We start from the raw sequence: 18,850 nt of genomic DNA, 5'->3' as shown, positions 1-18,850 counted from the left end.
TGCAGACGCCCAGACGATAGTGGAATACCGATCTGACTGTCGCCTGACACCCAGGAGTGATGGTCTGGGGTGCCATTTCTTTTCATAGCAGGACACCTTTGGTTGTCATCCACGGCACCCTTACAGCGCAGGTGTACTGCGGCGGCTCGGTTCTTTCCGTCAGTAGGAAAGCCGAGTGAAACCTACTGTACTTCGACGTGAACCAGGTTGCAATTAAGTCACTAATCTACTTTTCGGGAGAAAGTTTTCACACAAATGAAAGGTTGGAAATTTTGTCCTCAATTAATATATTCTGAAGCTGAGGTGCAAAAGTATCACTGCCAAGCCTGTGCTACTTTTAACACAGTCACTCACAATCCCTTTCACTCACGTTAGCAAGTTTATGGTGTTGCACTTCCCGAAAACGTAATAGCTACAAAAATACTGATTGTTTTTTTATTGAGAATGCTCTCCAAATATTAAGTCTGTCGGTACCAAATGCAGTCACAGCTTTTAGCCACCGACCTGCTCAATACACCACGCGGAATATATGTCTTTTCTCGTCACAAAATTCACTTAAAAATTCCGAAATTTCTACACACCAATCGGAATAATTATGCCGTCATTTTACAACACTTTTGATGTATGAAACACCGCTAGGTCCGACAACTTATCATTTCCATCGGAACTACTACTACACACGTCCGAACTATTTCATGGCTAGGCTCCGACTCTTCTCTAGAATACTCTTAAGTCTTCTCTACCAGCAGAGAAAGGCGCGCGAAGAATATTGCTTTACCATTGGTCAGTTTACTCAACAGCCAATAGCAAAACAACATTCTCCCTCGTGGATCCCCGCTTTTCATCGATAACCAATCGCAAAATAGTAAACCTAACGACTGCACTTTTTACCGACGTAATTATCTAATATGCTGAAGTTTTGCTTATGCATAAAGTTATTTACTATTGTTATTTATACCTGAATTAACTTTCCCTTTGCCATAAACTTACTTTACAAAATTATTCTACAAAAATCCCCTTTGTCCATATCCATACTTCTTCGAAATGTTCCCACACTAAATCCTACTACATAACTCGTTAAACAATTACCTTCATATTAACCTTAAACCACACTCACGCATCATTCATACTGCTAAAACACATTTATAACATTTTGCGTACACAAAAAGACATAATAACACTCTATGAAAATACTAGAATAGTTTATGAAAAACATCTATTACTTTAGTACACTCTAGTGGGCACAATCGAAACTAAAATCACAGTCCTCCTGTCCAATATTGTCCTCTATCGGCTGATACATAAACTACCTGCGCATCCAGTCTCGCGTCACTATCACTATCCAGCTCTGAGACACATATCTCACTTAACCGCCTACAACGCAGGATCATTGTACGGCGCTACGCCTTAGTACGTCGACGATATTCTATGTCCCGTTTTGTTGCTCTTCGTTGGAAGCCATCGTGATCTTATATTTGAGCAAGATGATGCCTGCCCGCACACAGCGAGAGCCTCTACTGCATGTTTTCGTGCTTGTCAAATACTACCTTGCCAGTAAAATCGCGGGATCTCACCCCAACTGTGAATGCTTAGAGCAATGAGAGTAGCCCGGGATTTTGACGGTCTAACGTGCAAATTGAACAGAATTTGGCATGATATTCCTCAGGAGGACATCCAAAAAATACACCAGTCAATGCCAAGCCTAATACCTGTCGGTACAGCGGCCAGAGGTGCACCAATACATTATTGACTTTCTCAATTTGAGTAGCTCTTTCTCTTAGTTAAGTCATATAATTTTTGTGAAACTGTAATTATTTGTTTGTCTGTTAATGCAAATCACATTTACGGATTTTTTCTCAATTTGCATAAATTTTTCAAGGTTGTCGATTTTTTGTTTTTTAATTTTATATTTTTACGTCGAAGAAGGGACAGACATAGGACAACGTAATGTCGCATTTGCAGTTGGTAAAGTAATGCATACGAAAATTAAATTGAGTGCTGGAATAAATTTCAGACAGATTATGAATGAAGTGCATATACACTAAAGAACAAATTTACGGGATATTTAAGAAATAGCATCAAATCAGCGATGGTAGCAACAAAAAGGTTCTTGAACAAGAAGCAGGAAAGAGAAAGAAGAAGCCGTATTAAAACGACTATGGTTCTACCAATTCCAAAGACATGTGATGAAATTATGCTGTCTCTAATTTCAGCATCAGCGTAGCGATGAACAATTGGGCCGTTAGCAGAAGGCGCTGCTTCTTTAGCCCCAACAGTAAATATTGCACAAAACGCAGAGGAGCAACTACAGGAACCTAAAAGGCATAATAAGATGATGGAGGCCGTTGCTGTTGGTAAAGGACTACATTTAAAATCATACGAGAAACGACTTAACTGTTTATTAAAATAATCCCCTAACTATACTACCGAGTATATCTCTTACCAATACTGATTTGCTTAAATTCGTCAAACTCAAAAACCCGAAATTTCGTGGTATATTTCCATGGAATACGTTGCCGAAAACGATGTGTCAATCTAAGGAATGTGGGATCGCACATAAGACCCTGCTGGATGGTCACGAATGCACTGGGTAGTGTATGTTAAAAAGAACCAGAATAAGTGTCATACTTTGAGTCAAACAGGTAGTTACGCCCACCAGAGGAATTGCGTCGTTACGTCGCCAACAACTATGTGTTTACAATTTCCGACACCACCAAGACTAGGACCTTTGTGGTCATTGCTGTGTAATGTTTCTGCTGACGAAAGCATAGAAAGAAGTAAGATGCACACTTTCATCAGTTGAAAAGATTGGTGGAAGCAGCCCATCAGAAACTTCGTGACTTACACGTAATGTGTTCGCCTTTTTTTCCTGGCTAGCCGTGCGCTCTAACGCACTGCTTCGCGAGCGGGAAGGCGTGCCGGTCCCCGGCACGAATCCGCGCGCGGAATTAGTGTCGAGGTCCGGTGTGCCGGCGAGCCTGTGGATGGTTTTTAAGTCCGTTTTCCATATGCCTCGGCGAATGTGGACTGGTTCCCCTTATTCCGCCTCAGTTAAACTCTGTCGGCGATTACTGCGCAAACACTGCCTCAACGTACGCGTACACCATCATTAGTCTACCACGAAAACATTGGAGTTACACTCGTGTTGAATGAGACGTTCCCGGGAAGGGAGTGCGTCCACTGGGAGCCGAGCCGCACAATAACCCTGTGTTCGGTGTGGGGCGGCGGTGGGGTGAGCGGACTGCTGTCGCCTGTTGTGGGGTTGTGTTCCACCGAGGGCTACGGCGGAGACGAAGACTGTCGTTTCTAGGTCCCCAGTTCAATACATACATACATACAATGTTGTTGAAGTCACCTACATAAGAAATATTGAAATCATATCAGCACTCAAATTCGGACCTGAATGCATTGCAAAATGCAGGATGATTCTTAGACAGATCGATAAATAGGTAATCACTTTAGTATGTATATCCATCTCAAACTGTTTATTGGGTCCTTTGGGGATGATAAAAACGTCATTATGAATGCCAAACAGGAACTGATTCTCATTTTGAAGTGCTAAAGGTGGTGATGCATGCATTCAAGAAACGCATGCAGCAGAAAATAAAATTGTTTTCGATAAGCTGACGTGGAGGTACTGCACACACATGTCTCAAATGAGAACCGCCTGAATCTTTTACATGAGCTAAATTCTGGAGTTCAGATGCCATTAATTTTCCGGTCATGGGAACTCTACAAGTATCCAGTTCTGCCAGTATCAAGACGTAGTTGGTCAGTAAAGAAGGCAGTTGTAATACAATTCATTATTCTGGCACTTCAGACAGATAGGAGAGGGAATGTGAATAAGGATTCCAAGGTATTCGACAACTGTAACCTAACAGATGCAAAAGTGTTCTAAAATTTTGTACACAGGTATGGACTAGAACAATGACAATATCGGTCAACTCTGCAATCTGTACTCCATGTTTCGCTCTTCTTACTGTAAGAGTGATGAATTTGGCTGTATGCGGAGCTCACAGAAATTAAAGAATTAACACCATTTGTCCTGGCAGAGTACGCAAAGTAAAAAGAGAATATCAAGGCAGGCTTTATACATTCGTATTGAGTTTGAATCATCAGCCAATTTTCGTCCAAGCACGGCAGCAAACGAAGTGTTGCATAGCCATGTTGTTAATTATCCGCCCTCACAGGAATCGTACAGCAATTAGTATAGGTGTGCATGTGCTGCGTCACACCCAAGACATTCCACGACAGCACTTTGAAGTGAAAACATTGTCACAGATGTGTAAGTCTTGTATAACGAATGTGGACACTTTTAGTTTAAAGACATTGTGTTCGCCAACAATGGATGTGTATTGATGGCTCTGTCCATTAGCGTCACTTCACTTCCACCGTATAGAATATCATGGAGCGCCAAGGTGCGATGGGCAGCTGCTTGGTTGACGAGCTGTCACCATAGAAAGCATGGGATGACGACGGATTGCAGAAGAATTGAGGACATTGTTCTCAATCTGCGATCGTAAAAACAATGTAGTTTCCGTCAAAGACCGTGAAAAGCGGGCGTGGCTTTGTGACAATTCCAAAGGTGCATCAATAAGGAACATTGATGTTTATAACTGCCCAGCTATTCAAAGACTCAGAAAAAAGTATAGTGAACACATAAGTGATTAAGTAATAATACACAGTTCAGTCACATTAATGTTACTACCATGAGTGTTGGATGTTAATGTGCAATAACCACTCACAGACGTAGGTGGCATCACTACCAATGAGGGAGATATAAAGCTTGTCAGTGGACACAGAAAACAGTCAGTTGTAATCCGAAAATGAAACCACTTATCAGACATCCAAAAGGGCATGATCATTGGCTTTCAGCCCAGGGGGCAAGCATTTCTGAAACCACGAAGTGTGGAAACTGCTCACGTGCAGCCTTGTTTAAGTATACTGTGTATACCAAAATGGCCCTCTCTAAAACTGGCGCCAAGGCAACTATGATACACATTGGGCCATTAGAAAATGGTTCAAATGGCTCTGAGCACTATGGGACTCAAGATCTTAGGTCATCAGTCCCCTAAAACTTAGAACTACTTAAACCTAACTAACCTAAGGACATCACACACACCCATGCTCGAGGCAGGATTCGAACCCGCGACCGTAGCAGCCCCGCGGTTCCGGACTGCAGCGCCAGAACCGCACGGCCACCGCAGCCGGCCACATTGGGCCGTAGATGAAAGGAATGAACAACGGCTGCAGAGATGCGTATGGGTGAATGGACGTGGAACTGTTGAGCAACTCACCACCCAGGTTAACCAAGGAGTCACCAACAGTCTTCTCAACGACGATTCAGCTGACTTTGCTCTGTACGAGCCTCCGTACCAAGCGAATGGTTCACTCACCCATGCTGACAGTTGTTCATTGGCGATGAAGGCTGGAATTTGCGTGCCAGTATCGTAACTGGACATTCAGTGAGTGGTGACAGGTCACCTTTTGAGAGGTACGTCGTTTTATGCTCCATCGGACAGGTTGCCATTGACGTATAAGGCCTTGCAACAACTTTGAAAGGGTCCAGGCCGGAGGAGAGAGCATTATGGTCTATGGGATATTTTCGTGGCACTCCCTGGGTGATTTAGTCATTCTGGAAGGCGCAATGGATCAACACAAGTATGTTTGTATCTTTGGGGACCACTCCTACAAGCAGTTCGGTTTTCCTCAGCACAGTGGTATCTACCAGCAGTACAATGCAATGCGTCATACGGCTCACATTGTACGTATATGGTTCGAAGAGCACCAGTATGAATTTACCCTACTCCCCTGGTCACCAAACCCCAGGATTTAAACGTAATCGAAAATCTGTGGTACCATCTCAAACACACTATTCGCCTGTGGAGCAATTCCAGTGTATAAGAAAAGCAGCTGAACATGTATTAGATAATTACCAGGGAATACCCTCTTGATACTACTTTAAAACTGTCAACATCATTAATTAGACAAAATATAGAATTCAGGATTCAGGAAAAACAGGAGCACGATAGATGCTGTTTTTGTCTTAAGACAGATTGTGGAGAAATAATAAGCCAGCCTACCTGTCCTCTTTGACTTGTCAAAGCCTTTGTTGACATTAAAATTCAAATGGTTCAAATGGCTCTGAACACTATGGGACTTAACTTATGAGGTCATCAGACCTCTTGAACTTAGAACTACTTAAACCTAACTAACCTAAGGACATCACACACATCCATGCCCGAGGCAGGATTTGAACCTGCGACCGTAGCGGTCGCACGGTTCCAGACTGAAGCGCCTAGAACCGCTTGGCAACTCCGGCCGGCTGTTAACATTAGAAAAAGGATATAATTTAAAACTTAATCGACGAAAGTGTAGCAATGGATATAATGAATATCATACATACAGGTAATAAAATGAGAATTCAAACGCCCAAAAGATTCACAGATGAAATTATACTAGGTGAAAGAATTAGACAAAAATATTCATTATGCACACTCCCTTTCAACTTAATAACATGCCATATCATTGATGCTGTAAGGAAGAAACTGGGCTATAAAATGGGAAATAAAGAGGTATACGGTAAGCTAATTTCTGTACCAATACCATACAATGTGTCTTTTAAAGTAGTAAAGTAGTCAAGTGTCACTTAAAGTAGTAAAGGAGTTTTGCTATTTGGGGAGCAAAATAACTGATGATGGTCGAAGTAGAGAGGATATAAAATGTAGACTGGCAATGGCAAGGAAAGCGTTTCTGAAGAAGAGAAATTTGTTAACATAGAGTATAGATTTAAGTGTCAGGAAGTCGTTTCTGAAAGTTGTATGGAATGTAGCCATCTATGGAAGTGAAACATGGACTATAAATAGTTTGGACAAGAAGAGAATAGAAGCTTTCAAAATATGGTGCTACAGAAGAATGCTGAAGATTAGATGGGTAGATCACATAACTAATGGGGAGGTATTGAATAGAATTGGGGAGAAGAGGAGTTTGTGGCACAACTTGACCAGAAGAAGGGATCGGTTGGTAAGACATGTTCTGAGGCATCAAGGGATCACCAATTTAGTACTGGAGGGCAGCGTGGAGGGTAAAAATCGTAGAGGGAGACCAAGAGATGAATACACTAAGCAGATTCAGAAGGATGTAGGCTGCAGTAGGTACTGGGAGATGAAGAAGCTTGCACAGGATAGAGTAGCATGGAGAGCTGCATCAAACTAGTCTCAGGACTGAAGACCACAACAACAAAAACAACCATATAATGAGAATAATGGCTCTGAGGACTATGGGACTTATCATCTGTGGTCACCAGTCCCCTAGAACTTAGAACTACTTAAACCTAACTAACTTAAGGACAGCACACAACACCCAGCCATCACGAGGCAGAGAAAATCCCTGACCCCGCCGGGAATCGAACGCGGGCGCGGGCGTGGGAAGCGAGAACGCTACCGCACGACCACGAGATGCGGGCTGAGAATAATTCATAAAGGTTATTTCACCAATTCAATAAAACAGTTACGAAATATAACGTGGAAATCTCATTTTTAAAACTAAGAATGTGATAGTATCAAAAACACCTGTACGATGTAAATGAGAAGTAGATGGTGTGTCAGTTCATTAAGTGATGAGCTTTAATTATCTTTGGACAGTTATCACAAGCTACAAAGACTTAACCTTGGAAGTGAAAACCTAGTAGGTAAGGCAGTAAGGGTAGCCGGATGCCTGCAAAATACTGTATGGAGAAATTAATTTATGGCATCTGAGGCTAAATAAAAATATATAAAACAATGGTGTGTCCTGTGATGACATAAGCAGCAGAAATCAGAGCAGAAATGAAAAAAATAATATAAAGGTGATGTCAGTGGAAGTGAACGCACTAGACAACTCCAAGGGGTAACAATGTGGGACAAAAGAAAAAAATTATCGATTAGGAAACATTGTGAAATACAAGATATAAATAATTTAATGAAGACAAGAAAAAATAAATTTGAAGGATCATGTGGAAAGGATGGACACCACAAAACTAGCTGGAATTTTAAAAACTGGACAACTGCAAGGAAAATGACTATCTGGATTACCACCCAAGAGATAGGATGACAGTTAGTCCAGTATATCCAGGGAATGAGGGAAGCAGCGGCAGCAGAAGAAGAAGAAGAAGAAGAACAAGAAGAAATTACTCAGCCAAGAAACATAGTGCAGCTGGCCACGGCACTGGAGTCAGCATGGCTCCACATCCCTGTCGGCACCTTTCAGAACCACACTAACTCTCGTTCTGCATCTCTCGTAGCCGTTCCTGCTTCAAAAGTGGTAATCACCGGGAACTATGTACATGTTTCAGAAAATGTACAAATACTTTTTAAGTTGTACCATCAGTAAATAGTAAGTCTTTTTAAAACTGTATTTTTTACTTATTCACATTCTCTTATAGCTTCAACAGGCTTCAGGTAAGTATTCATTACACGTTCTCTGTATTTTTGGTCTAAGACTGGAGTTCTAATTGTAGAAACCTGCTCAATGCGTTTATGGAAGCACTACCTGTCCATGGCGGTCTGCATCCTGTGGTTCTTGTGGGCCTCTCTGTACACGACAAACGACCATTCACTTAATACGTGAACTAAGGAACACAGCTCATCTGGAAAGTGGAGTTTCGTTTTCATCGCTGTATTTGTGATTGTCGCGGATATACCATACTTCAGATACATATGTGGCGGCGCTTGCGGTAAGCTGCGCTGCATCCCGCCCATTAGGGAGCCGGGTGCAGAGCCGCGGCATGCTCACCCGGGTTCTGTCGCTGCGCGAATTCTGCGTAGGCACTGAGCAGCTAATAACTCCCTCAAGTTACAGCCTGTCCAGCAGTCGCAAAGCGTCGTAATATAATGCGTTTCTTTGCTCAGTGGGTGTTCCACCTGGGTGCGCACACTTGCGGTGTGATTACGTGCATGTGAGGACATGTTTGCGTCCGTCCACGTAGACCCGTACTCAGTTCCTATAGTTGAAATCTGCGGTTCTTCACTACCTAAAACAGGTCCAGACCTGCTTGCGGCCCGCAGATGCCTGTCTGCCTATGCCAGACAAGGATACTCATATTACAATCGCTGAAATAAGCAATGGAATGTGGCTCTCGACCTTAAGGGGACCGTTTTAAGTAGTGAATTTCGTTCCGATCTGTGAGCTGACAGGAGTCATTTTCCTTCCTCTTCTTTTTATGGCGAGTAGACTGGCTGGAGCAACTATCTGATGCTTCTTACTAGCAGATATCCATTAAACCCGGGTTGTTTAGTAGACTGGCTGGAGTAGCTCTCTGGTGCATCGTAGTAAGCCGATTTCCACGTAGAGAGTAGACTGGCCTGAGCCACATTCTGGTGCTTCTCACTCGTCAGTTTCTTATCTTTTTTGGTTTCTGTTAGCGTCTTCACATCAGTAAAGATGAAGCCTCAAATTACTGGTGATGATGCTGCTCCTAATAGGCGTTCCCTGTTGGACAGGACTCTGCAGGTATGTGATGAGAATTTCATTGTTGTTTTCTGGGTATATTTTTTTAGCTGCGAATCTGTTGATCAGTTTCTCTTTCCTATTCTTCTTCTTATTCTGTTGTGTATGACAGCCCACTGGATGACCTGATGGAGGTATATGGTGCCCCAGAAGATAGTACGTCGGCGACTGGAGAATGTTATGAACAGAAGCACTCTCTCTCTCTCTCTCTCTCTCTCTCTCTCTCCCTCCCTCTCTCTCTCAATCTCTCTCTCTCTCTTTCGAAATCGCTGCTAGGGGCACGCACACAGTCTCACGAAACCCAGTAGCCATAAACACCACACCACAGTCTGTGATTGAGCCAATAGCGAGTCCAGTCATATCAAAGACTCCATTATTTTAGCCATCACCAATATCAGCTCGCGGGAATGACGCCAGTTATCTAGGAAGGAAAGTGTTGGTAGTTAATTCTACAATAACACAATTTGTTAACCACACACACACTTGGTTATATGCATGCATTGTTTGTTTCTAGGTGCACTCGATGATACCTGTAATGTTGATCTAAGCCAAGGGTTGGACAAAATATTACAAAACGTATCGGCAAATGGCGACGTGATGGATGCACGATCGACTAATAGGGACGATGAGAATTTGGAGTGTAAGCACTGTAAAATTATTATATATATCTTTTACTAATATATGCATTATACTTATCGTTTTTCCTTTCTTGGAGGAAAGGATGGAAGTGTACAGATGTGGGCTTGCGCCTACATCTGACCTGGCCTCTCTACAACGATGATGTACCTCAGCCAGATGTACTGCAGCCTGGCCCATCTACAACAGTGATATACCTACAGCAGGATGTGTTGCAGCCCATCACGTCGACAATGATGATACACCCGTGGCCAAACGAATCACAGCCTGGGAAGTCTACAGTGATGCAACCAAGGCCGGATATGCTGCAACTTGACCCATCACAAATCCAGCTTCACAACTCTGGCTTCGTTGCTGTGAACTGGGCCTCACATCCTGCTCCTTAGTCCATCACGCAAATCTCGTCATCGGGCATTGTCGCACCACTGTTCTGGCCTAGTAGCAGCAGCACCTCACCCGCTGCTTGCTACAGATCACAAAGTTAAGTCCTGCCGCTACATAGGACTACATTGTGGTTGCTGATGCTTTTGTGGAGAGGATCTCACAGACCTGTATTGACAGCACAAATGCAGGATGCAAAGATCCTGAAACGTTTCACGGTGCCTACCATGGCGTTTTGTAAAGATTGCTCCCAAATCGTCTGCGGTATCTCACCATTAATTGCAAAGCAGTACTGCAATGTAATCTGACACAACCTCTACTCCTCTTCCCTGCAACAGATAGTGATTATGGCGACCAGACAGCTTCGTCCAAATTTGGGGGAAACTCTTCTTGTATCAATGTGCGATTCAATTATAGAGTTGTTAAGAACTTTCTTCAAGGGTGTCGTACTCGGTCATTTTTCCAGCATGCAGTAATTAGTGTTGGGTAAGGTGCTCAGCAGTGCAGTCCATGATGTATGTGCTTGCATCTTTTTGATCCACTTAATGGTGGTCCAGTTTAATCCCTCTTCTCCAGAAAACTATTACCGCTAAGAAATCATACCCTAATGCCGAGAATCTAGATCAGTGGGATGAATAGTTCTTCGCACGGTCGCTTCTGGTTAGCAACAGAAGTTACCGGAAATATGAAAGAACATATAACACATCTGATGTCCATGGGCTTTAAAAGTTCAAAGGCATCTCATACTCCGTAAAATTGCTGAACCTAACAAATTTCGTGAGACAGAGTCTGAACTATTCAGTTCATGTATACAGCCAGGTTGTTGATAATGATAGCGAAACAGAGGAAGATGACCATGAGCGCAGTGTATAGATCAAAGAAGTCAAGTATATACTCGTTTGACCACTCTGATTTTCGAAAATAGTGAGTCAGCGCCTCAACGACGTAGATTTGTTGCTATTACCCGAGAGCAAGAAGCAACAGTATCTCCCTACTTTCCGCCAAATTGTCAAAAAGTAAAGTGGCAAAGTATTTTTCAAGAACCCCCACCTCCAGGAGAGAACCCTTTGTCGTATACACAGACTTTGAATTCCTACTAGCCCCTGTATTGCGTTGTGAAGGTGATCCCAGTGCTTCTCACACTACTCTCATAGAACAGCACATAGCGTATGCGGGAGAAACGCTCACGTGAGAAGTTGATGGGAATACCAGCAGGCAGCTGCCTGTCACATTTCTGGGCAAATGCTGGATAGAAAAGATGAAATTCCAAGTAGAGACCATTTTCATCTAACAGGGAAGTTTTGCAGTGCAGCCCACAACGCATCTAACTTGAAGTACGAACTGCCATGGCACATACCAATCTTCTTTCATATTTTGAACTAGTATGATGCTCACTGATTTTTGTGTAAAGCTTTATAAGGCCAGTGTCACTCCTGATACCTTTGAGAAGTATGTTTCAGTTCCCATGATATTCACGCTTAGAACGACGCTCCACTTCCCAGATACGCTACGTTTCATGCACCCATCTCACCAGAAACTTTCTGAGATGATACATCTGGAGAATATGCATATCCAGAGATGCGTATCCCAATGATGAACCGTTTCAGCTTCTGACAAGGGGGAATTTCCTTACAAATGTCTGGTTCCGATGGAAAGACTATATGAAACCATGTTGTCTTTCGTGGAAAGCAATGTTAAGGAAGGACACATGTAGACATCGAACCGTTGACCGATATTGACATGTTGTTCTTCTTCAAATGCGGTATTCATGGGGGCGTTGCCAGTGCATTCACAGGTATACCGTGGCGAATAAGCGGCAAACCAGCGAGGAGGAGAAGAGATCATCTGGCGATTTAAGGTGCATCCTTTGCGTGTGAGTAAACAACCTTTACAGGCAAGCCATGCATCAATCTCTGCTGATTGGAGGGTTCCGATAGATGTCTAGAAGGTCAATCGGCAGACTGAAAGAAAAGATCCAGAATGTGGCTGTGGACTCTGGGAAGGGATATGTCCTGGAGGCAGTCCTAGAATACCCCGCCCATTTGCATGACGCACACAGTGACTTGCCGCTGTGTCCAGAGTGCCTAGTCCAACACTAAGACACAAAAGTTCCATCCCCACAACGCTGGGGAAGAAACGCAGAACCATTCTGCACCACAGAAATCTCCAGCAATGCCTCATGTTGAGGGTGAAATTTGTTAGAATTATCCGTGGTATCTGCTTCGACCAATCACATTCGTTGAAGAAATACACTGACTTAAACAACGAAATGAGGGCATCTGTCACATATGATTTCAAGAAAGACTTTTACAAAATAATGAACGGTTCATTTTTGGGGAAAGAATGGAAAATGTTGGAGGAATACCGTAAAATTCATTTATTTTACCGTTTGGATGGGCGCTATGGTGCGAGAGATTTGATATGGCGCATGAGATTTGACCACCAGACCAAATTTCTATTGGGCCACCATCTTCAATTAAGAACTAGTCGCTATGCAGATTGCCAGCGTTTCAGTGCAGTACACAAAGCCCATCTATATCCGAATGTGTGTTCTGGATATCTCCAAAATCCACAAATACTGCTTTCACTAGGAGTCTGCAAAGCCAAACTTCGCCAATGCCATATTACTTATATGGATACAGACAGTTTCATTTACTGGGTTAAAGGCTTTGATCCAGTTGAAGTTATTAGGTACAATCCTAAAACATTCAACATGTCTGGGTATGCGGTCGTAAATCCTTATGGAATAACACCTCAAACAAGAAGATTATCGGGCTAATGAAGACGAGGCGAATGGGTGGCAGATTATGTTTATGGGGCTCACGGTGAAGATGTTTGCATACTGTGTAGATGCGGGTGCATCATGCAGCGTCATAGGATAACTCAAAAGAGGCTTAAAAGAGTTGCATTCTCTTGTGTGTTGGCGCTGCACAGCGTGTGGTGCGTTAAGTAGTCTTTGTATCGGGCGGCCATGAAGTACATACTGCACTGCAGCGGAAAAGGGCTGTCACTTTCATGACGACAAATGTTTCATCTTTGGGGACAAGATCAGGACCCTACTATTCATTGAGTGATTGAGTGTGTGGCTGTGTATTTATTTGAAAGCAGTAGAGTGTGTGTGTGAGTGTGTGTGTGTGTGTGTGTGTGTGTGTGTTCTTCGGCCTGCTGCTGCTAGTCTCCGTTTCCCATACATTGTATACATTGATTGATCAGAAATTAAAATGCAAATAATGTTCAAAAAAGTGTATACAGAAACGATTCAGAATGTAATTATTAAATGAGAAACATAATAGATAGGTTCTTCTTTCCTAGTTTTAGTATAAATATTATCTCTGTACCTGATAGTAATGTACATAAGCCTTCAGAAAAAAATACTTTATTGTGAAAAAAGTTATTGTTAATGAATCATAAGGATTGAAAATATTGTTAACAAACCAAAAATCTTGTTAATAATTGTATTACACAGAAATATTAATAATATACCTCAATTTCACGTGTTAAATCATTATTATTATTATTATTATTATTTCATTCCCCTTTATTACAGCTGAACTATAGAGAGAGTAAAGTATGGTTATCAAACCTGATGGTCCTATCCCCATGGTGTTTAGCAAAATAATGAAGCCACCAACCCAAGTACTGTAATTATAAAAGGAGGAGGAGGAGGAGGATGAGTTGGAGATTGAATCCCATTGGTGCAGGTTTGAAATTCATTTTCCCTCTTGGAGATCACATGATCAGTTCTCAGAAGTCCTTATCTAAGCCAGTAATAACTGGGTCTTAGCTAGAACCTGCAGTATCATAAATCATTCTTATCCCCAACCAACAAGACAACTGCCCAACAACTCGCTTAGAGGAGAGGGTGGTCATAAATCATTCTTTTGTACTCGTATATAGGACTAGATGAGAAGGGAGAGGGGCATACGTAATTCTGACGTTGGGGGAGGCAGATAATTAATCATTGGCGCGAGAACCCAAAGTTCAGCATGCTAACTTGTTCATTACAGCACGTGCTACAAAAACAGGACAAAGAATGGTCTTGAATAGACGCGATTATAAGCTGGCAATAAAAACCTATAATGGTATTGCGCGACTAATTTAACTGCTGGTACCAACAGCACAAGCAGTAAATCCATAGCAGTGAGGGTTACTTCTCAAAATGTCAGGAGCTTTTGGCGCTGTAATTTCACTAGTTATTGAAAATGCTTATATTACAAATCTTGAAGTGAATGTTAATAACAGTTCTATACAATTTTCTGCAGCCTGTGGAAGTACGACTTGCATTAGATTCCAGATTGTGTATGCCGGAATTGTAAGCAGTAATGAAAAGTAAGTAAAGTTGTGTGGCTTGAATGGAAGGGAGACTCTAAAGGGAAGTTAGAGACACCTAATTGGAAAGATTTTCCTTTCCTTCCCGTACACTGGCACCTATCTTTAAGTAAGTATGGCAACTATACACGTAAGTGTATTTACGAAGTGTAGGTGACTGTAATGGGTGTGTGTGTGTGTGTGTGTGTGTGTGTGTGTGTGTGTGTGTGTGTGTAGTGTAGGATCGCATCATGTTTGTGTTGGAGATGATGAGAGAGGGGATCAGGTGGAACCCATTGCCGGAACATTGCCTACTCCTCTGCTCCTCTGGAAATGCACCAAAGGAGGCCTCCGAGCCTAGCTTTCTTATCCGACAGTTGGATCACCATGACAGTGTCACGTGCCCTCACTTCATGAGACACTACAGAGATGTTTTCAATTTCATCCAGGACATTAATGTAAAGAGTGGTGTTAAAGGACCTCACGCCACCACCACTCTTGTTTTCTCTGCTATAGAGGCAAAGGGAAAACTGTCAGCAGCGTACTGCGAACTCGGATGGTCGACCATGAAAGGCTTGGACACGTCCGATGGTGCCGAATTTTGGTGATCAGACGGGAACTAGTGTATCCGCTTCGGCACGTCCGTTGACAATAATAATAATAATAATAATAATAATAATAATAATAATAATAATAATAATATATGGTGAGCGCTTCACGTCATAATGGGAATATGTCCACTTACCTTGCAGTCACGGAAGAAACCAGGTTTGAACTGGTCTGAGTAGAGGGACTACTGCCACGTTCAGAATATCATAGGAGTGCAGGCCACAGGCCCAAAGTAAGTAAGAAATCACTTTCTCTTTCGCTGACAGAAAAGGTAGGATGCCGGCGAAAAGTGCAGATGCATCTATAAAATCTTCCAAACCATAAAAAAGATCTTGTGTGTTGGGCATCTGAACATGAGGGCTGAACCCACTTTCTGGTTGTCTACAATCCATATACCATGTATTCACACCGAATCGGAAGGGAGGAAACTGACGAATGTGCCTGCCCAAAAGGACTCATTTCATAGGACTCTATCTGGAAAATCTCTGTATGTTGAGGGGGACAATTGCTGATGGATAACAACTAACTCAGCATAAACACCGGATGTCAAGATATTCTGTATCTCGAGTGAGCCTGGAACAACTAAATAACTGACACGGAGTTCAGAAAAGCTTGGGAGGCATATTATTATCTGAGTCACGTTTCTCTACTGTACTACTCCAATATCGACGCCACTGGAGTACTGGTCTGTGCACCAAGGAAACAAAGAGGCTGGAATGACGAGATCGTCTTCCAGCGAATGCTTACTTCTGATATGAAAACGTGACTTAAGACTTGAGTTATGTCACGTGCAACCAGAAGAAGAGCGTGCAGACACTAACTGGTATCCACGCAGAAATGGACGAAGTCAAAAACACAATCTTGGCACAATATCTTATGTAGGGTCCACAAAGCTGAAGCGGATACCCACTGGCCAGGACCCTTTTAAGAGACTGTTGGCAACCGTTGACGCGAAAACTGTTCTTAAGTATCCAATATTGATTAATTTAGTATAGTGGGGATAGACAGATCTGCGAATACCAGGCATAATAGTAGTAGGAATAATAATAATTGAGGTAAACAGTTGTAAACATAGTAGTAGTAATGGTGATGGTGACAGTGGTAGTAATAACACTAGTAACAGTAATATTTGTTTATTTGTAACCGTAAAGCTGTTAGTATTTAAAGTGCTGTCGATATAAAAACAATTGTAGCGTGAAAATTGAGCCTGTTTGAGAATACTAGATGCTATAAGGCAGGATAGATAAAGCGTAGGTTTCATCTTACAGTACACTCATTGCAGTAAAATGTATAACACTGTATCGTGTCTGCGAAGCTACACTCCACATAACTCTTTGCCACGTTATTTGAAATGAGTATCTATCTGCCGGTTGGAACGACGTGGTGAGGTGTACTGCAGGCATATGCAGCGTTTGTGTGAAAGGGTTTTAAGAATTAAGTTTGCGGCGCTGGTGTGTGGAACCAGCTTTTAGGAAGATTAAGCCTAAGACTTTGGAGATGAGCACTTTTTCGGTGTCTGTCAATTATGCGTATCTAATGCAAAATACTTTCAAAATAACACCGGGTCTAGTCAGTGTCCCCTGAAGCCACAATATACTCACTGAGAAAGGAACACTACAAGCTTTTCTTGAGACTGAACCAGCATAAAATGTTTGCATTAACAGTGCTGCAACAATTTGATATGTTGTTATTTGTGGTCCATATACCGTCTAAAAATGTTCGTTCTTGTCATTTTACAGCATACATGAAGTATTATGATTTCAAACAATTATTGGACTATATGAAAAAAACATAAATGAATTAGAAACTACGGCTTGCACACACTTTATTCAACATTTAAATGTCAGTACAGGTATCCCAATTTAGGTTATCATATGTTCAACATGCTTGCCATTGGCGATGATGTGGCGCAGACGAATAGCAAAATTCTGCATGATCTGCTGAAATGTCGGAACATCGATGCTGTCGATGACCTCCTGAATGGCTGTTTTCAGCTCAGCAATGCTTTTAGGGTTATTGCTGTACATATTGTCTTTAATATGATCCGGAGAATATGGTGACCAATCGAGGCCCATTCCAGTGGTCTCTGGGTACCCCAGAGCCAGAATGCGGTCCCCAAAGTGCTCCTCCAGGGCATCAAACACTCTCGTGGTTCGATGGGGTCGAGCTCCGTCTTGCATGTACCACATCTTGTCGAAATCAGGGTCACTTTGGATAATGGGGATGACATCGTCTTCGAAGACCTTCACGTACCATTCGGTAGTCAGCGTGCCATCAAGGAATTTCGCATCGATTGTTTCGTGACTGGGCACTGCATACCACACAGTCACCCGTTTAGGGCGAAGAGACTTCTCGATAGCGAAATCCGAATTCTCAGTCTCCCAAATTCGCCAATTTTGATTATTGACGGACCCAGCCAAATGAAAATGGGATTCGTCGCTAGACCAAACCATGCATGTGCATACTATTTCCCATCATGCTCCGGGGCCAACCGTGCAGTTATAACGTGATAACGCAAACTGTTCAGAAGTTACAACGATTTTGTTTATATAGTTCAATAATTGTCCCCCTATATATGCAGTGAAGGATGATGATGATGATGGTCTTACAAAATATAAATTCATCAATGGGATAATAATGGAATAAATCATCTGTGGAATTGGGAAGAATTTTATTTCACAGTCTTTGTAATTTTGGTCTATGTAAAAAGATGAAAAAAGAAACTTCTTTAAACTGAAATGAAATTGACTACTGTGAATATATCTTGTTTCAGGCCGAGTATAGGTCGGAAAGAGAAGGACAAGGAGAAGGAGAAAGCGAAGGAGGAGGAGAAAGAGAAAGACAAGGACAAAGAACGACCGCTGGGCGAGACGCCGGCCGCGCCCATCGCATCACCGGAAGCCGTGAGTAGTCAATATTTTTCTATCCTTAGATCAAGTTGTAATGAGGCATCTCATCTCTCAGTAAATCGTTCTTCTGCAAAAACCAGAAAAATCGTCCGAATGACACTCAGCTCCCGCCTTGTTACATTTTAATTACCAACCCTGAGAAATACGATTGTTGTAAATAGTTCGACCTGCACCTCTAAAAGGTGTCTTGCAGTCGGTTGATCCGTGAGACAAAGCGACAAGATTATAAAAAGAAAGATCTTTACGATTGGGGGCGAGTTTTGAGCTTTCTTTTATACATTATCAAAAAAAAAGGCAATTAAAAGAGACACGCGATTGGGTTCCAACATTAAACCAGATGTTGACTTGCAGATGAACAACGTTGGTACAGGACAGCATCAAGTTTCTTTTGAGTTTTTTGCGAGTTCTGAGTTAAGTAATAGTATACTGTATACTCAAATCGCGTAAAAATGTAACTAGTTTAAAACAGTGTGTTGATATTTTAATGGATCTTTTTATTCACTAGTACCCCGTTATTGTTC

General features: G+C 42.2%; 1 protein-coding gene across 1 annotated transcript in view; it reads left to right on the top strand.

Annotated features, from left to right (window-relative positions):
* Positions 1 to 18,850, top strand: part of LOC126297448 (potassium voltage-gated channel subfamily H member 6) — a 2,320,485-nt gene that overhangs the window by 771,560 nt on the left and 1,530,075 nt on the right. Inside the window, exon 5 of the mRNA XM_049988300.1 lies at positions 18,194 to 18,323. Within this exon, the coding sequence (XP_049844257.1) occupies positions 18,194 to 18,323 (130 nt within the window). The remainder of the gene's footprint in view (positions 1 to 18,193; positions 18,324 to 18,850) is intronic.

This window comes from Schistocerca gregaria, chromosome X, assembly GCF_023897955.1.
Source record: "Schistocerca gregaria isolate iqSchGreg1 chromosome X, iqSchGreg1.2, whole genome shotgun sequence".
Lineage (NCBI taxonomy): Eukaryota > Metazoa > Arthropoda > Insecta > Orthoptera > Acrididae > Schistocerca > Schistocerca gregaria.
This window is presented reverse-complemented; position numbering and strand designations above follow the sequence as displayed.